Below are 27,658 nucleotides of genomic sequence, written 5' to 3' on the forward strand. Positions count from 1 at the left end.
GTCTCTCTGTGGAATCTCCCATCCTGTGTCAACATAGTACATTCATATTTTAATTAGCCGTCCTGTTCAAACTCATTTCCATCCACACAAATCGTCAGGCCGTTGCCTGTAATCCTTGATTTCTCATTATCTTGATCTTTTTTACACTTATAATTCCATATTCTGTTGATACTTAATTTGTAAATTCCATCAAACTTTGCAGGCCCTGCTGCATATGTCTGCCTTACTGTTTGGTAATCTGCAAGTCTGACGACCTTCACCATTTTCCCTCCAACTTAATGCCTTCTTTCCTTCATCTCATGTCTGACAGTGAGGGCGTCAGACATGATCTCATGTCTGACAGTGAGGACGTCAGACCTGATCTCATGTCTGACAGTGAGGGCGTCAGACCTGATCTCATGTCTGACATCGAAGGCATCAGACCTGATCTCGTTTCTGACATTGAGGGCATCAGACATGATCTCATGTCTGACAGTGAGGGCGTCAGACCTGATCTCATGTCTGACAGTGAGGGCGTCAGACATGATCTCATGTCTGACAGTGAGGGCATCAGACCTGATCTCATGTCTGACATCGAAGGCATCAGACCTGATCTCGTGTCTGACATTGAGGGCATCAAACCTGATCTCATGTCTGCCATTGAGGGCATCAGACCTGATCTCGTGTCTGACATCGAGGGCATCAGACCTGATCTCGTGTCTGACATCGAGGGCATCAGACCTGATCTCATGTCTGACATCGAGGGCGTCAGACCTGATCTCATGTCTGACAGTGAGGGCGTCAGACATGATCTCATGTCTGACAGTGAGGGCGTCAGACCTGATCTCATGTCTGACATCGAGGGCATCAGACCTGATCTCGTGTCTGACATTGAGGGCATCAAACCTGATCTCATGTCTGCCATTGAGGGCATCAAACCTGATCTCATGTCTGCCATTGAGGGCATCAAACCTGATCTCATGTCTGACATTGAGGGTGTCAGACCTGATATCATGTCTGATAGCCCTGATCCATTGGGAGAGTAGAAGCAGCATGTCCAAGGTGGAGTGACCTGGTCTGAAACCAAATTGATGATCTGAGTTGAGGTTGTTGGAGAAAATGAATGATCTTCTGTCAACTGTAATGATGGATTTGTTTCCATCACCGTTCCATTCCTTGTTTTAACTTTTCCAGATTTGTTGTTTTTCTCTCTGCATTGCACAAGCTTCTTCAGAATTCCATCTTTTATTCCCCACTAACTATGTTTGTGCATTTTCTCCAACATTTCGTCAGTATCCCCTGATTCCTGGAATGTTTAGCAAAAAAATCAAAACATTATTTTTACCTCCTTTATTAATAAAGGCAAACTTGGTGTGCACAAGTGTTGTCTCGTGTCTAGACTGGAGAAGAAGACTTTTTTGTGTAAGCCACACATGGGCCTGTTTTTTGCAGCAAAGTAGTGGAGTTTCAATTTTGAGTTTTTTTTTGTTTTTTTTTGTCACCACTAAATCGGTGGATAATGTTTTGATAGACGTGAACAATCAGTTTGTCGTCCGTCTGGAGACCTTAAGGAAGGCTTGATGCGAGTCGGGAGGTACGGCCTAGCTAATAAAAGCTTCAACGAGTTGTTTCCTATGGTGGTTGTTTCCAACTGACGCCTGTCCTCGTACCTTGTATATCTTCTTATTTTGTATGCAGTAAATGACTACTGGGGCACAGCTGTGCCACTGATGCAGTGCCCCTGCCGTTTAAAGTAGTCATTTCTAATTGGCTTAGCGGTTGGCTTAGCGGTTAGGGTGCCGGCTTGGGATCCTAGGATCCTGGGTTCGAATCCCGGTCGATCGCTGAATTAATGCCAGTGGGGTTGAATCAACCTGTCATCCTTCCGAGGTCCGCAAATTGAGTACCAGTTCACTGGTAATTCCCTGTGTGTCGCAAGAGGCGACTAACAAGGTTGGCGGCAGGAAGGGCACCCGGCCATCAAACATTGCTTCAAAAAGGGGACCACGGTACCCAAAAAGAGGCCAACTCCTGCCCTGCGGGGAAAAATGGCCTCTAAAGGTGGTTCTTTCTTTCTAGTCGGATGATCACCGCTCTCGATGTGATTCTCTTAAGAATGAAAAATTTAACAAAACGAACATATAAATAAAGCAAACGCACAAGGAAGTCTTAGGCTGGGGTTGGCGTACGTCTCGACTTTTCTGAAAACCATGTCCGCTGGAACTTTTCATCTTCATGCCGGTATTTCTCATTGGTGCTTTGTTTGTTTCACTGATAAGTTTTGTTTAAAGATTGATGTACAATTGAGTTTAAACTGGAGTTGCATATTTGCTTATCATGTCCGCTAAGCCTGGTTGATGAAACATTGTCGTTGGATGCGTCACACCTCAATGCAGCCAGTCGAGCTTGGATTGCATCTAGTTTTACCTTAAAATGTGTGTTCCAACATGGGGCAAAATAATAATCAAAATAGCCACCGAGTGGGCCGACGTCATCTCTGGAGGTTGTAGTTCAGACCTTTGCTGATTTTGAGGGAACCCACTGATCCGAAATGGAAAAATCTAAGACCGAGCGATCCTGCGGACCATCAGATAGAAGGCCTGTATAATGTTTCAGAGCAATCGGTTGGTAAATATGGGATGAGTAGTGATCCAAAGTTTTAGGGGGTAATCCCACCTTGGAGCACCCATGATTTAAAATCGAAGCCTGAGCGGTTGTGCGGGGTACTGTCTTGTAATCATGTGTCGAGTTTCAAAACAATCAGCCAGGTGATAAGGGAGGAGTAGCAAAAATAGCAAAAAGTTACCAGGTGACAGGATGGATGGACATCCGGTCATCATGACCCATTTTATAAGTTCATCTCTTCGAGATAACGACAGTTTTGGTGCAAACATTGTGGCCATGTTTTATTTATTTTCTTTTACTTTGCATTACCTCCTCAACCTCTGCCCGTTACCACCTCTCTGTGTCAAAATTAACACTTCCTGTGTCAAAATTAAAACTTCCTGTGTCAAAATTAACACTTCCTGTGTCAAAATTAACACTTTTCCTCTGTCAAATTCATTGTCATTGCAGGTTCAGAAGATGTTGGAGAGAAGTCAAACAATTGCATTTCTTCGGATCATGACGAAGTGATGCGAGCCTTGCTCGTGCACGAGAAGAAGGCCATCGGTTCGGCCGGACCTGGCGGAGGCCCCGTGGCCGGTGGAAACGCTTTTACCGGACGCGGCGCCGGGTTGCCGGCGGGTGCGGCGGCGGGTGCGGCCGCCAGCGACTCCGAGAGCGACACGACCGAGTCTTCGGACGATGAGGACGGACAGCCGCCCGCGAAGCGTCGTTCGACGCAGCAACCTCGAGCTCCGCGGGTGGACGCAGTCGGTGGCGGTGCTCCATTCGGCGAAGAGGACGACGATTTCGAGGAGGTCTCGGAAGAGCCGACGGTCACGGTGGCCGGCCGGGCGTACCGATACGGCGAGGTGAGCCGGCAGCCCGAGCTTGTGAGCAAGATGACGGCAGAAGAGAAGGAGGTCTACATCCAGACAGGCCAGCAGATGTTTCAGGACATGTATGAGTGAGCTGAGCTGCGGACCAAACAGTGAGGTGGTTCTCATTACATTCTTAGGTTATCGGTGTCGATCACAGAAAATGAACGCTCCTGCTGCGGCCTGCACTCGAATATGGTGTTTGATTTTTATTTTTTGAAACGAAATGGGTGGAAAGTCTATGTTGTGACGAGTAAAGGAATGTTTAAGTTATCCGATGTTACATCCTGTAGTTACCATTTAATTTGTTCTACTGATAAACCAACACTTTTGACGAGATGAGTAGAAGCCTCTGCCGCTTGCTCTGTTAGTAAATAGTCTTTTGACTTGATAATTATTTAAAATCAATCAAGTGTAGGTAGTTTAACTTTTTAACGCACAAACTCTCCCTTTATTTTATTATTGACTCTATTTTGGATTCCTTTGGTTTTCGCCTTCTTTTGGCCGATTGGTCAATTTTAAAGGCCGTACATTTTCTGCCACTGATGTTGTATGCAACCTTCACCACAGGCCAGCTAATCAGTTGTCGCAGTCATGCTTCAAGCATTCTTATTGGCTCTTGTCAGGTGTTTCCTCATTGGGTCTGGCTCTACCTCCCAGCAACCGCTTTCAGAAGAACCCTTAATAATCCAAGCTCTCTGCCCTCCTGCCCTACTTATACTTCCTCCTCTGGAACCCCTCATTGTCTGCATGTTGCACTCCCCCTGCGTTCCCCCTGCATTCCTTCGGTGGCTGCTCGCCTCGGTCTCGGGTCTTCTCCTGGAGCTACCCATCGTTGGCATCTCTTGCTGAACTCGCACAGCTAGTCCTGACGTAGTACATAGTACAATCTGGTCAAGCTCCCGTTCCCACCAGGCCTCCTGACACGCGTCAGCACGCGCCTCTCCGATTGATCTTCACCTGTAAGTTAATCTTCCACCTACCGATGCGTGTACACCGAGAGATTGACTCTCTTTGTTGTGACGGGACGTGTTGTGAACCTCTGTACGGTTGGTATCCCCTTTGGAATTGAATGGTAATTGAATCATAAATAGGAAACGCAGATATATTGGATGCCATGTTCGATGACCCCTGTCCATATCGGGTTCCTGTTTGAGTTGCTGCCCGAATTGTTCGCCTCTTCCTGCTTTAGCTCCTCCAGTCGTTCCTGCAATGCTAAGATTTGATCAAACGGGTCGGTTTTCTCGCAGTAAGCTCTCGACGGTCTTGCTAGGCCTTGGGTATCATGAACATTTTATCAACCCGGTGCAATGCACTGGTGATCATTTTGGATCTTTGATTGCCGTCGGAATGTTGATCTGGTACTCGAGTGGAGGAAGAAAAAGAAAATGCTATTTATCACCTGCCGAGTATTTTTTTTTTTCATTGTTCAAAGGCAGGTGACTTTTGTATCTCCATTGCCACTAATAAAAATAAAACTTCATTGTATCATTTCAACAATTGATACCTCAGGTGCACAGTGTCTGAAATGAAATGAAGTTATAAAAAAAAAGGAATGAACACCTGTGCCACAGGGACGTTTGATTTGTCCCTTCATTTTGAGTAGGTGGAAGTTTAAGGTCGAGGAAGTTGTTGAACAAAATCGAACAATGGGTGTTGGTACTATCTAGTCGAGCTCCCATTCCCACCAGGCCTCCTCTTCCCACCCCTTACTCCATGCATTTAATACTTTTTGTTAATAGCTTGGTGATCTACAACAGGTCTTAAGGAGAGAGACACTGTCTGTTCGCTCGGACATATACCGCTATGTCTTATGGAGAGAGACACCTTGGCTGTTCGCTCGAACACAAACCACTATGTGCTACAGAGAGAGACACTTTGTCTATTCGCTCAGACACAGACCATTATGTACTATGGAGAGAGACACTTTGGCTGTTCGCTCGGACACAAACCACTATGTGCTCCAGAGAGAGACACTTTGTCTGTTCGCTCGGACATATACTGTTATGTGCTACGAAGGGAGAGACTTCTGTTCCCTTGGACACAAACCATTATGTGCTACAGAGAGGGAGACACTTTGTCTGTTCGCTCGGACACAGACCATTATGTACTATGGAGAGAGACACTTTGTCTGTTTGCTTGGACACAAACCATTATGTACTATGGAGAGAGACACTTTGACTGTTCGCTCGGACACAAACCATTATGTACTATGGAGAGAGACACTTTGACTGTTCGCTCGGACACAGACCATTATGTACTATGGAGAGAGACACTTTGGCTGTTCGCTCGGCCACAAACCACTATGTGCTCCAGAGAGAGACACTTTGTCTGTTCGCTCGGACACAAACTACTATGTGCTACGAAGAGAGAGACTTTTTCTGTTCCCTTGGACACAGACCATTATGTACTGACTGTACTGTGGAGAGAGACACTTTGTCTGTTTGCTTGGACACAAACCATTATGTACTATGGAGAGAGACACTTTGACTGTTCGCTCGGACACAAACCATTATGTACTATGGAGAGAGACACTTTGACTGTTTTTTCGGACACAAACCATTATGTACTATGGAGAGAGAGACTTTGACTGTTCGCTCGGACACAAACTGCTACGAAAAGGTTACGAATCCTGATTTGCATTTCATGATTTAGAGGTGCATCTTTCATCATTTCCCTTTTTCACATTTGGTTCTTTTATTTTATTTCACATTTGGAAGACCAAATAATTCATTTCACATTTCATCCTTTATTTGGTTTATTATTAGCAGAAACCCGTTCTAGACATTCCACGATATAAAAAAGGAAACCTTTTCGTCTTGTGCTGGTTGAAAGAGCTCAAAATGGGACGTTATATATTTCTAAACAGGAAATAAAAACAAAACCAGGAGCTATCAGAGCAGCGATATGTTGCCTATACACCGCCTTGGTTAATTTTTTGTCTGATTGACAAAATTATAATTTTCCCATAGATTTGGATCAATTTAAAGCACCATTTTTTTCTCTAATTAAGTAATGTTTTTTTGCTATCCGAGGATCGTTTCGTTTCCATGTTTCACAGTGCGACAGACAGATAGCATTAGCCTGATATGATGGAGTATGGCAGTAATCTTTATTACCCTCGCCAGAGGAGAGAGTATTGCATTTGAGTCCGTTTGTCTGTTTGTTTGTCTGTGTCTGTCTGTTTGTCTGTCTGTTTGTCCGCACAGAATAAATATGATTTTCTCTGCAACCGTTGGTCCGATTGACAGGATATTTTCACCATAGGTGCAACTCCACCTGTAGAATTTGATAATGATAATTATGACGTCATAGGTTATGTGGTATGGGCGCCATCTTGGAAAAACCGAAAAACGTTGCACCTCTATATCTCCGGAAGTGCATGGAAAAAAAATGAGACATGGTTCATTGTAAATAACTCCATGGGGAATAGAATATGTCAATGATGATGTTATAGGTGCCTCCATTATGACGTCATAATTGGACGAGTACAAAACTCCATCCGATCAGGATGAAATTTGTTGAGCGTCATCTCGGGATAAATTGGTTGAGAAAAAAAATGACATCATCGGACACGTGGTTTGGCCACCACATTTGTTTTAAACACAAAAGCCTTAAACACCACTCAAATCCCTTTTCTTTTTTTTTTGAAATGGCGAAACAGATCGAGGCAAAACATTACATGCATGATTGCATACCCATGACAAATAAAAAGTTCCATGACCATGACATAAGTCACATGGTTTGGTGGCTACGATTTTTTGAGGAATAAAACTTTAAAAAGTCACTCCAGAACGGCTGAACAGATCGAGCGGAAACTTCACACATATGTTCCCCATACCTCGCGCTTGCCATGCTGCCCTTGAATAATTCATGTCACATGGTTTGGCAGCCATATTGAATTGAACAAAAAATCTAAAAATTATATCTCTTGAACTGCTTCATTGATCGATGTGAAACTTCAGAGTAATGTAGCCGTAAAGCGAACACGTGTTAAAAATTTCAATATGATTGGTCTTGAGGTCTGGCAGCCAGAAGTTGTTATTGTTTGAAGAAGAAGAAGTTCTACTCTATGATCTTCTCCAGCCATGTGAGTTTTCAATATGTCTATTAATTATGTACTGTTTGAAGTCGGTCACCCCAAAATACCAGGTGAAGATCCTTAAATACTATGAAGAACCAGAGGACCTTGAGGACTTGGAAGACCAAAAAGACCCCGAGGACCCAAAAAGATCCTGAAGACTCAAAAGATCCAAAAGACTCTGAGGATGCAAAAGACCCCTGGGACTCAAAAGATCCCAAGGACAGCCTCATTAAAAACAAAAAACATTAAAAATACAATACTGAATTCAGTTTTATAAAGAAGACGTAATGTGTCACGTGTGTTTGACGAAAGTGGGGTTGTACAAAATAATTAAAGAATGTACAAGAACACCCCACAAAATACACCTCACAAGCACGTCCTGGTGTTGGTCTACAATCTCTGATTGCGCTTTCTTATTTAGGGATGGCATGGGGAAAAAATGCCCCCCCATTCAAATGGGTACAAAATTATACGCTTATAAACTAATATAGAGTGAAGTCATAAACATTTAAAAGGCATATATTTTATTATCAAACGTTTTCATAACTACCAGGAATGATAAATATGCCACTGTGGGAGCTATGCTCGCACGATCAAACCGGACAAAATGAACGACGCCCGGAATGAAGTTTCACTGAGCTATTTATTTCCAGCTCACTCGAAAGAACTCAAAAGCACTGAATCAGCCCATCGAACGGGCGGCAATTTGTAAGTAAAGCTCAACACACAAAAGCCACGCCTCTCAGGCGGGGCGTGGTATGCAAATAGGTAAGCCAAGTGTTCGCCCGGGAAAGGCAATTCTGGACACGCCCGGGCGAGTCCGGACAAGTGCCCTCTCGCCGGTTGTGTCATCGGCCGGTGCAAGGTAATTGTGTCATGCTTCCGGTAACTGCTACATACGCCCCCCAGAGTTAACATGCACCGGGAGAGTCAGTTTGAGGGGGGTCTTTATGACCCGGCCGAAACGACCCCTGGCGATTCGTGTGGGGGTGGTAGGTGGCGTGGCGGTGGATGGTCGGGCGGGGGGCTTGGTTGACGGGGGACGGCCCCGTCGTGGAGGAAGGGCCAACCGTGGAGGTTGGTCGAGGTCCAAATGGGCCGGCTTGAGGCAGTCCACGGAGATGCGGTCCGGCTTGCCGCCGATGTCGATGATGAACGACTTGTCGTCCCTCTTCAGGACCCGGAAAGGTCCATCGTATGGCGGCCGGAGCGGTCCCCGGTGTGCGTCATGCCGGATAAAAACGTACTCCGCAGTGCGAAGTGCTGGGGGGACGTGGGCACGGGGGCAAATCTCCTGGCGGCCTCCTGGAGGACCGAGCGTTGGCGAGCCGCGGACCAGGGGCCGGTGGCGTCAGGGATAAATTCGCCCGGCATGCGTAGACCAGCTCGGCGGTGGAAGCCTGGAGGTCCTCTTTAGGGGCCGTTCGGAGGCCCAATAGGACCCACGGGAGCCTGTCGGCCCAACCGTCGTCCTGGAGGCTGGCCCTGAGAGCGGCCTTCATAGAGCGGTGGAACCGCTCGCACAAGCCGTTGGCTTGTGGGTGGTAGGCCGTGGTGCGGTGTAGCTTGACCCCCAAGGCCTGGGCGACCGCGCCCCAAAGCTCGGAGGCGGATTGCGGGCCTCTGTCGGAGGAGATGTCCGAGGGCGCGCCAAAACGGGCAATCCAGGTGCCAATGAAGGCCTGCGCCATGTTGGCGGATGTTGAGGCCAGCGGGACGGCCTCCGGCCACCTGGTGGTCCTGTCCACCATCGTGAGGAGGTGGGTGAAGCCCCGCGAGGAGGGAAGGGGTCCCACCAGGTCCACATTGACGTGGTCGAAGCGCTGCGCGGGCACGTCGAATGGTGCCAACGGGGCCTGGGTGTGCCGGTGGACCTTCGCAGGCTGGCAGGTGACACAGGTGTTGGCCCAGTCGCGGACGTCCTTACGGAGCCCGTGCCAGACGAACTTTGCTGCCACGAGCTTCTGTGATGCTTTCCGGCCCGGGTGGGAAAGGCCGTGGAGGGCGTCAAAAATGTGCCGCTGCCATCCGGTGGGCACGATGGGGCGAGGTTGGCCCAGGGAAACCTCGCACAGGAGAATCGTGCCTGTGTCCTCGAAGGGGACGTCGGCCAACCGCAGGCCTGTGTCCGCTGTCCGGAGGGCTTGCACCGTGGGGTCGGCGGTCTGGTCGGCCGCCATGTGGGCGAAGTCCACACCCAGGTGGACGGCGTTCGCACCGGACCGGGAGGCAATCGGCCACAGCGTTGTCCTTGCCCGCGACGTGCCGGATGTCCGTCGTAAATTCGGACACGGCGGAGAGGTGGCGCTGCTGGCGGGCCGACCACGGCTCCGTAACCTTGGCCATGGCGAAGACCAGGGGTTTGTGGTCCACAAACGCCGTGAACGGGCGGCCCTCTAAAAGTGGCGGAAGTGGCGAACGGCCAGGTAATGGCCGAGGAGCTCATGGTCGAAAGCGCTATACTTGCGCTCGTTAGGGCGAAGCTGCCGGCTGAAGAAGGCCAGCGGTTGCCAAACTCGTTCACCCACTGTTCATGCACGACGCCCACCGCGTAGTCGGAAGCGTCCGTGGTGAGGGCGATGAGTGCGTCGAGCGCCGGGTGCACCAGCATGGTCACGTTGGCGAGGGCCAGCTTAGCGCCCGTGAACGCCGCGTCCATCTCTGTGGTCCAGGCGACGTCCTGCTTGGCCGGCTTGCCCCGGAGGGTTCCGTACAGGGGGCGCATGAGTTGGGCGGCGCGAGGCAAGAACCGGTGGTAGAAATTTACCATCCCCAAAAATTTCTGTAGGGCCTTGATGGAGCGGGGGCGCGGGAAACTTGTGACTGCCTCCACCTTGTTAGGCAGCGGGACGGCCCCACGCTTCGTGATGCGGTGCCCCAGGAAGTCGACGGCCGTTATGCCAAACTGGCATTTCGCCGGGTTGATGATGAGGCCGTGCTGGCCGAGGCGCTCAAAAAGCATGCGCGGGTGGATGAGGTGCTCCGCCCGGGAAGTGCTTGCGACGAGAATGTCGTCCAAGTTGACGAAAAGGAAGGTGAGGTCGCGCAGCACGCTGTGCTTCAGCCGCTGGAAGGCCTGGGCCGCATTCTTAAGGCCGAACGGCATGCGAAGGAACTCGAAGAGGCCAAAAGGTGTAATTACCGCCGTCTTCGGCACGTTGGCCGGCCGGACGGGTACCTGGTGATAGCCCCGAATGAGGTCGACCTTGGAAAAGATCACCCGCCCCGCCAAACGGGCGGAAAAGTCCTGTATGTGTGGTATCGGGTACCGGTCGGGGGTGGTGGCGTCGTTGAGGCGGCGGTAATCGTCGCATGGTCGCCATCCGCCACCCGGCGGTTTGGGCACGATGTGCAGGGGCGAGGCCCACGTGCTATTCGAGCGCCACACAATGCCAAATCGCTCCAGCGCGTCGAATCCCGCCTTCGCCACGGCGAGTTTGGCTGGGTCGAGGAGGCGAGCCCTGGCGTAGACCGGTGGACCTGTGGTCGGGATGTGGTGTTCGACGCCGTGCTTGACAGCGACGGCCGAAAACGTCGGCTGCGTGAGGGCGGGAAACTCGGCGAGTAGGCGGGTGAAATCGTCCACGGCCGGGAGCGCGCAGGCTAGCTTGGTCGGAGCGGAGCCGCTCAATGAGCAAGCGAGCGAGCTGAAGGTCTCCGCGTTGATGAGCCAACGCCGTTTGACGTCGACCAAAACCCCATGCGCGCAAAGAAAATCTGCACCCAGCAAGGCCATGGGCACGTTTGCTGTGATGAAGTCCCACCTGAAGCGCTGGCCCCCGAAGCAGAATGCGACGCTGTGCGAACCGAAGGTGCGGATGGAGGAGCCGTTTGCGGCGACCAAGGCGGGGCCGCAAAGCGCGGCCTGTTTGTCCTGCACCGAGGCGGGTACCACGCTCAGCTGAACGCCGGTGTCGCACAAAAAACGCCGCCCGGACGCTGTGTCCGTGATGAACAGAAGGCTGCCTGAATGGCCGACGCTCATGGCAGGCAGCGAGCGCCGGCCTGGTCGTTTCCCGACCTGCCGAAAGTGCATGGTGGGCGGCACGTTCTGGCCTTCTGCCCGAACCTGGCGTGGTAATAGCACATGGTCCGTTCTGGTGGAGGCTCCGGCAGTCGCGTCGGGTTCGGTCGACGGGGCGTCGCGGCGGCCCCTGCCGCCAGTGGCGCTGACTCGGCCGGTGGTGGCGCCGGTCGTGGCACGGGCATTGCCTCGGTCGGCCCAGGGTTCCAGGCGGCCGCTCCGACGTGTCGCCTGGCCGAGAAAAATGTATCGGCCTCCTTGGCCAGGGCGCGAGGGTCCGTGATGGGCGAGTTAGCCAAAGCTAACTGTACCTGCCTGGGTAGCTGCCGGAGGAACAGCTCGCGGAAGAGGAAATCCGGGCTGTGGTCGCCGAGTAGAGCCAGCATGTGGTCCATGCGCTCAGATGGACGGGCCTCACCCAGCTCCGGGAGGTCGAGTAGTTGTCGCGCTTGTTCGGTCTCCGTGAGTCCAAACGCACCGAGGAGTAGGCCTTTGAGCGCGCCGTATTTGTCGGCGTTCGGCGGGTTCTGTCGGAAGCTCAGGACCCGGGCCGCGGTGGAGGCGTTGAGCGCGGAGACCACATGGTGGTAGCGCGTTGTGTCCTCCGTAATGTTCCGCAGGGCGAATTGAGAATCCGCTTGGGCGAACCAGACGGCCGCGTGCGATTCCCAAAAGCCCGGGAGCTTCAAAGCTACAGATGACTCCATCGCCATGTTCTTGCAAAGGGGTCACCAATTGTGGGAGCTATGCTCGCACGATAAAACCGGAAAAAATGAACGACGCCCGGAATGAAGTTTCACTGAGCTATTTATTTCCAGCTCACTCGAAAGAACTCAAAAGCACTGAATCAGCCCATCGAACGGGCGGCAATTTATAAGTAAAGCTCAACACACAAAAGCCACGCCTCTTAGGCGGGGCGTGGTATGCAAATAGGTAAGCCAAGTGTTCGCCCGGGAAAGGCAAGTCTGGACACGCCCGGGCGAGTCCGGACAAGTGCCCACTCGCCGGTCCGTCATCGGCCGGTGCAAGGTAATTGTGTCATGCTTCCGGTAACCGGCACACCACAATAAATTGCAAAATCGAGAGTATCAGATTGAGACATCACAATGGCCGAATTGTTCATCCACAGAATTGTTGATAAATGTCATCGCTCCTGGCACAATAACGGCTGAAGCAATTACAATGTTTCCAATTGAAGGAAGTGACATTCTTTCTTGGCAATTGCACCCATACCATAAAAAAATTGTTTAAAACAAGACCGAAAGTCTAACAGCGGCGTAGCCAGGCTTGTAGCCGGCGAAGCCGGTGTTGTCAATGAACGCGTACGTATTATGTTGAAAAGCCAGATTTTGCTGGATCCCTTGAGAATTTCGAAGCTTTGACGCACCAAATCGCTCAATGGAGGCCGCCATCTTGCGGATGCGGAAGTATGCATAACAAATTGAAAAAAGTTCAATAGGAGTTTTTCACCCGTCTTTTTTTGATTCACAATCTTATGCACCTCTAATTTGTAATTAAAATACGTTAAGACCAACCTCGTTCCCCGGGCCCACACGGGCCTGGTTATCTTCAACGAAAATTGTCACCAAACACCGGAACCAATGAGATTCGAGCATTTGAAAAAATATTTGAAAAACCAAATCACTCAATGGAGGCCGCCATCTTCCGGATGGGGAAGTATGCATAAAAAAATTGCGAAAAAGTTCAATAGGAGTTTGTTTCACCCTTCTTTGTTTGATTCACAATCTAATGCACCTCTAATTTGTAATTAAAATACGTTAAGACCAACCTCGTTCCCCGGGCCCACACGGGCCCTGGTTATCTTCAACGAAAATCATCACCAAACACCGGAACCAATGAGATTTGAGCATTTGAAAAAACTTTTCAAAAAAGCTTTTTACCACATTTCGGACACTGAAAACGGCGTCAAATATTCTAAAATTGACGAAGAATTATTTTTTAGAAATCTCGCGGCCGTAGGGGATAATTTTTCACGGCCGGAAATATCCGAAGTTGAGACGGAATTCACCGAATTAATCAAGAAGGAAATTTTATCAATTTTAATCTCATCCAGAATGCAAATGGTGTCATTTTGAACTAGGTACGGTACCTACTACACCTACCCACTACCAACTACCTAACCTACTGATGCCATAGTGATGGGTACAATAGTGGCAAGAGGCTTTGGCTTCGCCGGCTCATTGCGGCTTTGCAGTCGGGTACTAGTAATATATTATAAACCACAAACACACATGCTTAGCTTTTTTATACAGTCGCTAATGTTGTTCATAACATTAAACAAAGAAACTTGGAGGAATCCCGACATTCGTGAGGTAAGTTTTACTTACAGAACTGAGGGAAGATCTACTGCAATCTAGATTATACCCCACAAGGGTTGGGTACATACCGTTTTGTTGGAAGAGACGAAACGCCGATGCTTTCGATATGTCATGGTCATTTTAACAATTGGTTTGTTTGTGTTTCACACTGAATGAAAAGCGTAAAGGTAGAGCATGGCGATTGTGATATATGACAGGTTCGACGATATGTTCGGCATGAATGGCATATAAATCAAAATGGCGGAGTGTGGAGAGTCAGCCGCCGCACCGCCGTAATAACATCAGACGTAATCACGTCACCCTTTCATGTGACCAGATCCTCAGCTCTGATTGGTATACGTTTGAGGGGACATACATACATACATACATACATACATACATGCATACATTCGGACGGACAAACACTGTTCTCGATGGCTTTGCCCTATGAGCTACGCCATAAAAATACAACCACAATACACCACTGATGTATCGTGATGCTGCCTCTGCACATGTGTGAATAATATGTTTGACATGATTTTTGTAATGGCGGCATTTCTAGTGTTCGTGTGAGTCTCCTGTCTTCTCCAAGACACGCATCAAGCTCGAGGAGAACTGAACATCCGGCAACGAGGGTAAACCATTTTACCTTGGAGACTGACTTTGTTTTCCTTCCCGGGAATAATGGCCACATTTTGCACAATTGGAGAGTTTAAACCGGAAGAGGAAGAGCGGATTCAGCATGATTTGGCAGATGACAACATTGCAAGTGTGGATAATCAACGACCGACACTGCTGAGTGTTTGTGGTTCGCCAACTTACAAGATAATGTCAGGCCTGTTCGCAACGAGGAAGCTGGCGGATGTCCATTGTTGGAGCCGATTCCATCATCAACCAATCACCGGAAGTTGAAGCCATCGGTGATTGTGTAGCACTACACGCTGAATATCTGCAGCCAGGAAGGGGGTGATTCCATTTTGGATTACCTTATGGGCCTAAAGTAAATTGACTTAACGGTGTGAATATGGAGGTAACCTCGAGGAAATGCTCCGTGGTCGGGTCGTCTGTGGAATTAAACGCAGATTGCTGAGGGAAGGAACGTGCGATATCGACAAGGCCTTATTATATGCAAAGCGTCCATAATAGAATTGGAGGAAAAACCGCATTGGATCTCCAAAATCCTCTTATACCTCTCCCACCCGCCCCCCGCCTTCCCCTGCCTCCTGCCCCCAAGCCCTCTCCCTCCCACAGATCTCCCGATGTCCCTGTTCTCTGCTGTTGTACTTGTGTGCTTCCCTCTCTCTCCGCATCTTGTCTCCCGCTCCCTTTATTGTATGTTTTGTGTGTCCGTTTGTTGTTTTTTTGTGATTGATGTCAGCTCTTTCACGAGCCTCGATCTTGTATACAAAAAACAAAACCAAAAAAAAACATGTCGCAGTCGGGTGGGAGGTGGCAGTAAACAAGATGGCGAGTTGGCGTGGCCACCAGAACCCCCGTGGTTCGTCTTGATGGGGAATCCATAGTAAATGTGATCGATGTAAGTGGACAGCTCGTAATGAAGTTCGCAATTGGTCACCTCGACATGTGTTCATGCTGTACCTGTGGCAAAAAGGGCATTTCACAAGTTCGAAACCCAAGCCCCAAAGCATTCCTTGGAGCAAAAACAGTTCTCCACCGGGAACGTTTTGGGATTCCTGCCACACTGAGCTTTGCCTAGTTGTGACGTCATTTCCGAATACGACGTCACTGTGCGCGATGAATCGTGGCCATTTGTAGCGCTCGTCTGCCATTACCATGATAAACTCCGTCGGCGCTTTGCTCGCTGGGGCTTGTTCGGCCTGCAATCCTGCATTCGTCAGGACTCCATTGCCATGCTGCGAGCACCATCGCTCGTCTTGTAGACACCGGAATGAACATGTGTGGGTTTTGTTTTTGGAAAAAGACAAATGTTTGCGAAACAGCATATTCCGCGCCAAGGCCTCCTCCGTACTTTTCAGCCTTCTGAGGGTTTGCCTTTTGATCAAAGCGTGAATCTGATGGGTTGTTTCTTTATTTATTATGATTTTTTAAAGCGTGGTTATATATGCTAGGCCAAGGTGCCTTTGGGATTTTTTTGGGATGGTGACGATATTCGATGAAAGGCCTTTTTCCACCCACCGTGAATCACACTAATTGTCATTTGCAGAGGCAGACAGGGCCGGATCAGAGGCGTATTGACATGCAGGTGAGTCGGCGTGGGAGGCCTTCCTTATACCTGTCTCGATTCTCTCTCTAAAAAGGCCTCTCCACATGTGGACACTTTTGATGTCGATACTTTTGAATTTATTTATTTATTTTTTGCTGAAGTTGTCTGTTCTAGAAATTTCTGCAGAATAAGCGTTTTTATTTCTTTTAATGTGCGATGTCGTTTTCTGGGGGGTTGTTTGTAAAACCTGGTGTAATGAAGGGTCTTCATCATGACTCCCAAACTTTTTTGTCCAATATCCCAAACTGGAAATCTCATTCGCTGGGCGACCCAAATTTCTGCGTGACACTTGGAATCCGGACCAACCTATAAACCGCTATCCTGATGTTTCACAGGTAGGGTCAGTCATCAGGGTGTGTGCCCTCCATCGAACGGACGTTATTCGTCACATCTGCTGGATGTGATGGTGCACTGGTAATTATGCAGGTAAGAGGATTGTTTGAGGTACGGTTCATGGGAGTATAAAAGATCACGGGTATGGATGGGGCATTGGGGCATCATGTGACATTATGGGCATCGCTTGCTTGAATCCCTGGACCGCAGAGGATTATAATCGAGTGAATTAAGAGCAGGTACAATGGAGGGAATCTGTGATTGGAATGTGCAGGCATGTCGTCCAGATTGAGTCGTGATGATTGTCTGGCAGGTAGGCTCGTAATATGTGGCATGTTCCAGGATGAAGTAAATGCATGGTGGTTTTACTCATGATTGGCTCGTTTACCTGTAGTAATCCCAGCAGCTACCTAGGTGTATGTTCATTAATATTACGAAACACATGTCATATATTTACGTAATATGTAAATGCCCTGTAAGTAAAAAATCTTTGCTAGTTAGGTGGAGGTACACCACGTATTGAGGGGATGTGGAGGTACACCACGAATTGAGGAAAGGTGGAGGTACAGCACGTATTGAGGAAAGGTGGAGGTACTCCATGTATTGAGGGAGGTGGAGGTACACCACGTATTGAGGAGAGGTGGAGGTATACCACGTATTGAGCAGAGGTGGTGGTACACCACGTATTGAGGAAAGATGGAGGTACTCCATGTATTGAGGAGAGGTGGTGGTACACCACGTATTGAGGAAAGATGGAGGTACTCCATGTATTGAGGAGAGGTGGAGGAAGTCCATGTATTGAGGAATGGTGGAGGTATACCACGTATTGAGGGGATGTGGAGGTATACCACGTATTGAGGAGAGGTGGAGGTACACCACGTATTGAGGAAAGGTGAAGGTACACCACATATTGAGCAAAGGCGAAGGTACACCACGTATTGAGGGGATGTGGAGGTACTCCACGTATTGTGGAAAGGTGGAGGCACTCCATGTATTGAGGAGAGGTGGTGGTACACCACGTATTGAGGAAAGGTGGCGGTAGTCCATGTATTGAGCAGAGGTGGTGGTACACCATGTATTGAGGAAAGGTGGAGGTACACCACGTATTGAGGGGATGTGGAGGTACACCACGTATTGAGGAGAGGTGGAGGTATACCACATATTGAGGAGAGGTGGAGGTACACCATGTATTGAGTAAAGGTGAAGGTACACCACGTATTGAGGAAAGGTGAAGGTACACCACGTATTGAGGGGATGTGGAGCTACACCACGGTTTGAGGAAAGGTGGAGGTACTCCATGTATTGAGGAGACGTGGTGGTACACCACATATTGAGGAGAGGTGGTGGTACACCACGTATTGAGGAAAGGTGGAGGTACTTCATTTCATGTATTGAGGAGAGGTGGAGGCATTCCATGTCACAAAACAAAAGCATTAAGGTTTGTTTGATGACAATGCGCCAGAAATCCAAGTCTGACTCATCCAGAATATTAGAGTTTGGCGAACTCTGTTTCCGCGAAAACGATCGTGATTGGAGGATACGTGATCACATGACTACAAGGCGCCATCTTGTTACCCATCTTCGCCGAGTGAAACGCTAAGTTGTGTGCATCTGTGTGGTCTCCAAGTCATTCTTACACATCTTCACAACATTATAATCATTGTAACATCGTTATACAAATATTATCAGAACAAATAGAAAGTAAGTAACTTAAATGGCAAATAATCCGCCGAGTCGAGAGAAAAGGAATATGTAAAAGATTCCCTTTCTCTCATGGGGACAAATTACCATTGAAACTATTTACTTCTTATTTGTTTTGACTTTTCTTGCCGCCAAAAGCAGTTCACTCATTTATTTTTTTTTGTGTACAAGATTGAGGCTCGTGTAAGAGCTAACATTGATCGCAAAAAAACAAACTGACACATAAAACATAAAACATATGATAAAGGGAGCGGGAGACAAGATGGAGAGCAGGAACATTGGGAGATCTGTCGGAGGGAGAGGGCTTGGGAGGTGAGGCGTGGGAAGAGGCAGGGGGGAGGTGGGAGAGGTATAAAACATATGGACACTGCAAGGACTTCCAGGAAAGAAGTTGGAATTTCAGAAAAGTGGATCTGGGGTGAATTAACGGGGGTAGAAAAGATCAAGGTTTTGGATGGGGGAAGATAAGAGATGGTGGTGAACAGCTGTTTTAAAGTCCTGGAGGGAGGAGTGGGATTGAAGAGAGTGAGGGAGTTTGTTCCAGAGGCGGGAGAAAAGGGGAATGAAAGAGTGAAGGTGAGCAGAGAGCCGAGATTTTGGCAGTTTAACCATAAGAGGGTTGCAGGCAGATCTTGTGCGACCTGTAGGAATATTTGGGGGACAGAGCCCAGAGAGAGCTGGGGGAGCAAGGCCGGAGAGGAGTCGGTAGAAGACGGAAAGACCACCAACCTGCCTGCGGTGATTAAGTGAAAGGCCCTCGGAGTTAGCTTCATCGCGGGAGATTCCAATGATTCTGAAAGCTTTGGTTTCAACAGCGTGAAGCCGAGATAGGTGTGAGGCAGGAGCACCAGCCCAGAGGGGAGAACAGTATTCCATTGAGCTGCGGATGAAAGCCTTGTATGTGGTGAGGAGGTCAGGTGTGACAAGGAAGGACTTCGCATGACGGAGGATGCCCAGTCGGCAACTGGCTTTGGAGGCCAGCTTGGAAATGTGGTTTTCAAACACCACAAATGTTGTGGTGAAATTAACAATTACATTCATTCCCAGTAGAATCAGGAGTTGTATCACGTGGCATCGTAAGCTTATGATAGTACCATCTCCGAATGGGCATTCTCTTGTGTTACAAATCAAATACAAGTTGTGATCCAAAGAGTAAGATCATCTGCATGTGATGACAAACTCATCAAAGACAAGAACCTGAACACACGACTTCCTACAAAACATGTCGTTCTTCTGGCGTGTCATGCGTGACATCAAAATGGTGGAAAACCTCTTCAGTGTTCACAAGGATGGCAACAAAGGGGTGAACTGGGAATAAAAACATGGCCGTGCGAGGAGCAACTCAACATCAGGAGGTGAACTGGGAATAAAAACATGGCTGTGCGAGCAGCAAATCAACATCAGGGGGGAACTGGGTAGGGCGCACGTGAATAAAGGCCGACGTGGAATAGAGAAAGGCCCATGTGGAATAGAGAAAGGCCCACGTGGAATAGAGAAAGGCCCACGTGGAATAGAAAAAGGCCCACGTGGAATAGAGAAGGGCCCACGTGGAATAGAGAGAGGCCCACGTGGAATAGAGAGAGGCCCACGTGGAATAGAGAGAGGCCCACGTGGAATAGAGAGAGGCCCACGTGGAATAGAGAGGCCCACGTGGAATAGAGGCCCACGTGGAATAGAGAGAGGCCCACGTGGAATAGAGAGAGGCCCACGTGGACTAGAGAAAGGACCACGTGGAATAGAGAAAGGCCCAAGTGGAATAGAGAAAGGCCCACCTGGAATAGAAAAATCCCCACGTGCAATATAAAAATCGCCATGTGGCAAAGAAAAGGTCCCACGTGGAATAGAAAAAGCCCCATTTGTAATAGAAAAGGTCCCACGTGGAATAGAAAAAGCCCCATTTGTAATAGAAAAGGTCCCACGTCGAATAGAAAAATCGCCACATGGCATAGACAAGGTCCCACGTGGCATAGAGAAAGGCCCACGTGGAATAGAGAAAGGCCCACGTGGAATAGAGAAAGGCCCACGTGGAATAGAGAAAGGCCCACGTGGAATAGAGAAAGGCCCACGTGGAATAGAAAAAGGCCCACGTGGAATAGAGAAAGGCCCACGTGGAATAGAGAAAGGCCCACGTGGAATAGAGAAAGGCCCATGTGGAATAGAGAAAGGCCCACGTGGAATAGAGAAAGGCCCACGTGGAATAGAGAAAGGCCCACGTGGAATAGAGAAAGGCCCACGTGGAATAGAGAAATGCCCACGTGGAATAGAGAAATGCCCACGTGGAATAGAGAAAGTCCAACGTGGAATAGAGAGGCCCACGTGGAATAGAGAGAGGCCCACGTGGAATAGAGAGAGGCCCACGTGGACTCGAGAAAGGACCACGTGGAATAGAGAAAGGCCCAAGTGGAATAGAGAAAGGCCCACCTGGAATAGAAAAATCCCCACGTGCAATATAAAAATCGCCATGTGGCAAAGAAAAGGTCCCACGTGGAATAGAAAAAGTCCCACGTGGAATAGAAAAGGCCCCATTTGTAATAGAAAAGGTCCCACGCGGAATAGAAAAAGCCCCATTTGTAATAGAAAAGGTCCCACGTGGAATAGAAAAATCGCCACATGGCATAGACAAGGTCCCACGTGACATAGACAAGGTCCCACGTGACATAGACAAGGTCCCACGTGGAATAGAGAAAGGCCCACGTGGAATAGAGAAAGGCCCACGTGGAATAGAGAAAGGCCCACGGGGAATAGAGAAAGGCCCACGTGGAATAGAGAAAGGCCCACGTGGAATAGAGAAAGGCCCACGTGGAATAGAGAAAGGCCCACATGCAATATAAAAATCCCCACGTGGCATAGACAAGGTCCCACATAGAATAGAAAAGGTCCCAGGTGGAATAGAAAAATTCCCATTTGGAATAGAAAAGATCCCACATGGAATAGAAAACTTCCCACGTGGAATAGAAAAAGTTCGGCATAGAATATAATAGAATATTGTTATGAATTTTGGGGTAGGCATATATAGATTTAGGTAGATCTGAATAGGTATCATACTTCGTCTGTCGTGCTGGAGAATCTCACCTGTAATAAGTTCTGTTTATGCGGTTTGTTCGGATTAAGGTGTGTCTTCGTCCCCATTACGAGGAATGGGCGTGATAAATAGTTCGAGGGAATAAGGATAAGACTCCATTGTATGTCGTTCCCTCTGTGATTATACCTGTGTCCCGTATGGCAACGCACTCTTATACATTAGATAGGCCCATTAGTGCACCACATTAATTAATTCCCCCTCCGCCACAAGACGATAAGACTTAATGGAAGAACAGACCGGGAAGCAACCACGCACTGGGGCGCCATAGCAAGCAGACATCGTGCAAGGCAAGCCGAGGCCACGCCCACTTCGCACGTGATTGGTCAAGAGGGTTTTGATGGGAAGATCGCACCATGGGGTAAGAAACTGGCCAATGATTGGTGGAAGGAAGTGGCAGACTGATTGGCCACCGACGGATGTCATGACATGAAGGTCAAAAAGCACTCGGCCAATGGGAGGACACCAACGCGGTGAGAAGATTCGAGAAGTCGAGGGGCACCGCGCTGGTTGGGTGCTGTGCTGTGTGGCATGGGACGGACCGTGCATGAGGCCAGTGTTCGCGCCAGCAAACGGGGCCGAGTGGTTCGCGCCGACCAGAGCCGTGTCGGACGGAGCCTGAACGGACCAACCCGACATACAGACTGAGATAAGCCCGACACAAACGCGCACACAACGTTTCTTGTTCCCATTGTTCTGTATGCGAAGTGAGGTGTGCGGGATCCCGATTTAGGAACATTATTTAGTTCTTCCGTCGCGTTTCCTTGTTCTCGGTTCCGTTAATAAATATTTATTGTTGTACATTTTACCTCCGTCTCGGGTTGAGTTCATAATTTGCAGGGAGAAGGCATCGTCGGGGTTGAAAAGATAAGCACGGCATCCTCCCCCAATCCCCCGGCTCGTGTGTCGATCCGTCATTGAATTGGAAACGCCTCCAAGTAAGCTCGAATCCATCCGTGGTGACGCTCGGTCTTAACTGAGCAAACCACACGACAATATGTCATGATGGAGGATAATCTGTCACCATGGAGTATAATGTGTCATGATGGAGGATAATATGTCATGATGGAGGATAATATGTCATGATTGAGGATAATATGTCATGATGGAGGATAACATGTCATCATGGAGAATAACATGTCATCATGGAAGATAATGTATGATTATGGAAGATAACATGTCATCATGGAGGATAATGTCATGATGGAGGATAATATGTCATCATGGAGGGTAATGTGTCACCATGGAGGGTAATGTGTCACCATGTAGGGTACTGTGTCTCTGTTGTGGAAAACCATTCAGGTCCGCACAACTTTTAGTCCAACGGTTTGGTTTAATTGCATTTAGATCATCAGATCATTCCTGTAAGTAGAAATACACAATAAGCATACGATGCGACATCTCATAAAGCCATTCATATCAGTCAATGCAAGCAAGCTAGATATTCTATAAAGGCGTACCATTAACGAGGCTACCGATGTAACATGTCACAAGGGAGAAGTCCTCGGAGCACTGACACAGCAACGGGTCTTATAGTCACGCCCCTAGTGGGGACAACAATGACAGCGAGCAGCGAGCATCCCCACCCGGGTTCAGTACGGATACGATTTCACTACATTCACCCCCCGTCAGAATTATACGGCCGCGTGGCTAAAAGCGAGTGAGCGTCAGCATGGGCGCGGAGTATTAGTCGGCCCAACCGTAGCGGGCCGGGCGGCGAATTTCTCTGCCAGCACGCGTTCGAAATTCCCCGGGTACGGCGTCTCGTAACCCTGTATCCCCGGTGTCAGAGGCGCCAACAGGGTCGGGTGATGAAGGGGGTAACGCCAAGTCGTCGGACCCGGGCAGTCTCGACGGGGGGAGGGTCGGTGGACTGTCGGCGATGGGAGCGTCGGGAGAGGTCATAGTCTCATAGACGGGTTCGACTGGTTCGTCCGATTCCCTACTAAGGTCGTCGACCCCGCAAGGGGCAAGATGACGAACGGAGACAGTAGTCTCACGACCATCAGACGTCATCACACGAGCATGCTCAGGATTAGCCTGGAGAATCTGCACTTTGTCCACAAGGGGGTCGTACTTGCTCGCGCGAACTGCCCGTTTAAGGTAGGCCGGCCCGGGCCCAGCGAGCCAACTGGGCAAAGACCGTATACACCCCGAGCTCCTGGGGTGGTGGAAAAGACGCTCGTGGGGAGTTTGGTTAGTTGCCGTACTCAGGAGTGCCCGGATTGAGTTCAACGCCGCAGGTAGCGACCAAGCCCATTTATCGAGGCCCCGGCCGTGGGTCCGGAGATGGAGCATGACGGCCCTCCAGATAATCCCGTTGAAGCGTTCGATCTGCCCATTAGCCTGGGGTCTATACGGCGTGGTGTAACTAGACGCAACGTTGTTTTGGAGCAGATAGCCGCGCACCTCCTGAGACAAGAAGACTGCACCCCGGTCGGTATGGACATAGGCCGGGTAACCGAACATTGAGAACAAGTTCTGTAAGCAACGCATCACCGTGGCAGCAGTCATGTCCGCGCACATATAAGCAAAGGGGAATCGTGAGTACTCATCAACGATAGTGAGCAGATAGCGAGAGCCGCTCGACACCGGCAAAGGGCCCTTGAAATCCATCGCCAAGCGTTCCCACGGGCGTGTAGCCTTCACCAGAGTCCCCATAGGGGGGTTATAGAAACGCGGTTTGATTTCCGCGCAGATAGCGCAGTCGCGACAGATACGGCGGATATCGTCAATCGAGTAAGGGAGATTCCCACTCCGCACGAAATGAGCGAAACGCGTTACGCCGGGATGGCCCGCAGTAGCATGCAGCACCCGTAGGCCCTCCAACGAGGTGATACCAGCACATGTAGCGGGGCGCGATAAGGCATCGGCGGCCTGGTTATCCTTCCCTGGGCGATATTTGATGGTGTAACAGAAGTCGGCGAGTTCGATACGCCAGCGAGTGATTTTCTCGTTCTTAATGCGCTGGGCGTGTAAGGTGTCGTACATGAACGCAACGCTTTGCTGGTCCGTGATGATTTGGAAGCTCCGCCCGAGTAGGTACGGGCGCCATCGCCGAATAGACTCGACGATCGCATACGCTTCCTTTTCAACGGACGAGTGCCGCCGCTCAGCGGAGGTAAGAGTCCGTGAAAAGAAAGCCACGGGACGTCCCCCTTGGGAGAGGGTCGCCGCGATGGCCTGATCCGAGGCGTCACTTTCGAGGACGAACGAGCCGCTCTCGTCAATGGTTGCTACGGCGGCTCGGGCGATGTCGGTCTTAAGTCCTTCAAAGGCCGTCAATGCGGCCGAACTCAGGGGAAAGGTGTCGCAGGCCACAAGGGGGCGAAGTTTCGCGGAGAAATTTTGCACCCATTTGGAGTAATGGGCGAACAGCCCAAGGGCGCGTTTCAGGGAAGCCCGATCGCAGGGAGGGGCCATGTCGAGCAAAGGTCGCAGACGTTCCTTATCCGGAGAGACAGAGCCATGGGTCACGGTGTACCCCAGAAGATCTATGGTGCGTAGGGAGTATCGGCACTTATCCTCGTTCATAGTTAAGTGATACCGTTGCGCGACCTCAAGGAAGCGCTTCAGATTAGCGTCATGGTGCCCTTGGTCATATCCACAAACCGTAAGGTTATCGAGGTAGACGAAAACATCGGTTAAGTGCTCCCGCGCAACGAGGTCATCCATGGCCCTCTGGAAACAAGCGACCCCGTTCGTCACCCCAAAGGGCAATCGTGTAAATTGGTACAACCGCTGCCCCGACTCGAAAGCGGTATAGATACGATCCGCCCTAGAGATAGGGATCTGGTGGTACGCACTACGGAGATCGAGAGTACTATAGACCGAATACTGGGACACCTGTTGCACTAGCGCGTCCATCCCCGGAAGGGGGTAGGCATCCAGCTGTGTAAAGCGGTTAATCGTTTGGGAATAGTCGATTACCATGCGTTTGCGATGGGCCTCACTGCGCACCACTAAGACCTGGGCACGCCACGGCGACCTACTAGGTTCTATGATGCCGTCTTTCAAGAGCTGAGTCGTTTCGTCCGCAATGAATTGCATGTCCGCGCGAGAGTAGCGTCTCGATTTTACCGCGACAGGGGTACAGTCGGAGGTTAGATTGGGGAACAGCGAAAGCGGACGGACGTCCATTTGCGCTAGGGCGCACACCGTTAGCGCGTCGTCCGCCCCCACAACAAGAGTGTCAGGCCCACCGAACTCCATTACCAGACGTCCATGCAGCTTAAGAAAATCGTGTCCTAGCAGAATATCAGCACATAATGCGGGTAAAACCATAAGGTGTACATCAGGGAAAACCCGTCCCTTTAGCACTAGTTTCAATCGGCATTCCCCTTTTGTGCTAAGCCGGAGTCCCTGGGAAGCCATGAAGATCCGTCGTGTAGACCGCCCGATCCGCCATCCATGCCTGAGCACAAGTCGCTGGTCGATAAAACTATCCGTAGATCCGGTGTCCACCAAGGCCTGAACACAATGGCCCTCAACCATAAGGGGAATAAGGGCTTGAGCCAGGCCAGACGAGGCAGCTGGGAGCGGGACTGAGCCCCCCGAATGGGTCGGACCAGCCTCGCGGGTGGATCCTACACCAGCAGCAGTTTTGCGATCGTGGCCGGAGTCTGCGTTGACCATGGGGAATCCATTATCGTCATCAGAGGGCTTTCCCCAGCATTCCGGTGTTTCGCGATTCAAAATCCGATGAGAAAAGGCCTCAGTAGTATTTGACATCGCCTTTTGACACTCCTGGCAGATAAAGGCTTCCGTTGTAGCCGAAATCGCCTTTTTCGTTTGGTCGCTTTGACAAAAGGCTTCCGTAGTATTCGAAATCGCCTTTTTCGTTTGGTCGCTTTGACAAAAGGCTTCCGTAGTAGTATTCGAAATCGCCTTTTTCGTTTGGTCGCTTTGACAAAAGGCTTCCGTAGTATTCGAAAGCTGTTTCTTCCCTTGCGTGGCTCGAGGTTTGGCCAAGGACGCGGCCTTTGTCCCCGATGGAGAATGAGACGGTGGTGGCTTTCCGGTGGCGCCAGTCAAGGTTGTCTGAGCGCCCAGCGGGCCGCAGAGAGGGGCCCTCCCCTTCGAAGACGGGTAAGGCGCTGGGCTCGTGGGTTCTGCTACAAGCCCGTTCAAGGTTGCCGCGCCTGCGCGACCGCGGCTGCGCGAGTCGAAGGGCCGCGAGCCGCGTGCCGATTTCTTGCACACTTTCGCGTAATGTCCCTTTAGCGAGCACAAATGGCAAATAGCGTCACGTGCCGGACACACGACTCGGGCATGACGAGGCCCTCCACAAAAAAAACATGCGGCCCCGCGCAAGGCCTTGGGTCTGCTGGTCGTAACGGCAGCTGTCAGGGTAGGGTCATCCTCCGGAGCATCCCGGAGTTCAGCAGGCGGATCCACGTCCTCGTCAGTGGTCCTCTCCGGCCGGGCGTGTAGTGAGGTGCCCGCCAAAAGGCGCGTGCGATCATAGGCGTTCGATTGCATCCGCGCTTCGGTATACACCGTCGCTTGCTCAACCGCCGTAGCGAAGGTCAGGTCGGTCTTCTCCAAGAGTTTGAGACGTAGTTCCTGAGAGGAGACCCCTGCTATGAAGGCATCTAAAAGTCGATCATCTTTAGCCTGCTCGGGAGTCCGTGGCTGGGCGCTGTCCAGCATGAGCTGCCGGAGCTCCTGGGCGTAATGATCCATAGGCTCGTTGGGTTGCTGCCGTCGCGTCTGCAGCAAATAACGCGCATACACAGGGCTTTTTTCTTTTATATAAAGCCGCTTGAGCTCCGCGACGGTAAGATCATACGTCGTGCATTGAGCGACCGCGTGGTAGACCCGGTAGTCGATTTTTGAGTGTAATATTGCCAGCTTCGCGGCAGGCGTCGGAGCGGTATCAGGCTCATTAAAGAGATGCTCCAGTTGCTTGAGCCAGTGCTTGAGTTGCAAGCCTCCGTCCGTGGCTTGTGGGTCGGCGCTGAAAATGGACACCGTCAACGTCTTGTTGCCAGCCATGTCAGCAGATCATAAATGCAATTAAGTGTTGTGGAAAACCATTCAGGTCCGCACAACTTTTAGTCCAACAGTTTGGTTTAATTGCATTTAGATCATCAGATCATTCCTGTAAGTAGAAATACACAATAAGCATACGATGCGACATCTCATAAAGCCATTCATATCAGTCAATGCAAGCAAGCTAGATATTCTATAAAGGCGTACCATTACCGAGGCTACCGATGTAACATGTCACAAGGGAGAAGTCCTCGGAGCACTGACACAGCAACGGGTCTTATAGTCACGCCCCTAGTGGGGACAACAATGACAGCGAGCAGCGAGCATCCCCACCCGGGTTCAGTACGGATACGATTTCACTACAGTCTCCATGGAGGATAATGTGTCATGATGGAGGATAATGTGTCATGATGGAGGAT

The 27,658-nt window shown here is 50.0% G+C and overlaps 1 protein-coding gene across 2 annotated transcripts in view; it reads left to right on the plus strand.

The window, feature by feature from the left end:
• Positions 1–4,949, plus strand: part of GTF2E1 (general transcription factor IIE subunit 1) — a 148,001-nt gene extending 143,052 nt beyond the window's left edge. For both annotated transcript variants that reach the window (XM_068116442.2, XM_078778592.1), the window contains exon 7: positions 3,055–4,949. In XM_068116442.2, coding sequence (XP_067972543.1) covers positions 3,055–3,554 — 500 coding nt within the window. In that variant the 3' untranslated portion in view covers positions 3,555–4,949. The remainder of the gene's footprint in view (positions 1–3,054) is intronic.
• Positions 4,950–27,658: the final 22,709 nt, after the last annotated feature.

Source organism: Myxine glutinosa, chromosome 5 (assembly GCF_964187855.1).
Source record: "Myxine glutinosa chromosome 5, kmMyxGlut1.1, whole genome shotgun sequence".
NCBI lineage: Eukaryota > Metazoa > Chordata > Myxini > Myxiniformes > Myxinidae > Myxine > Myxine glutinosa.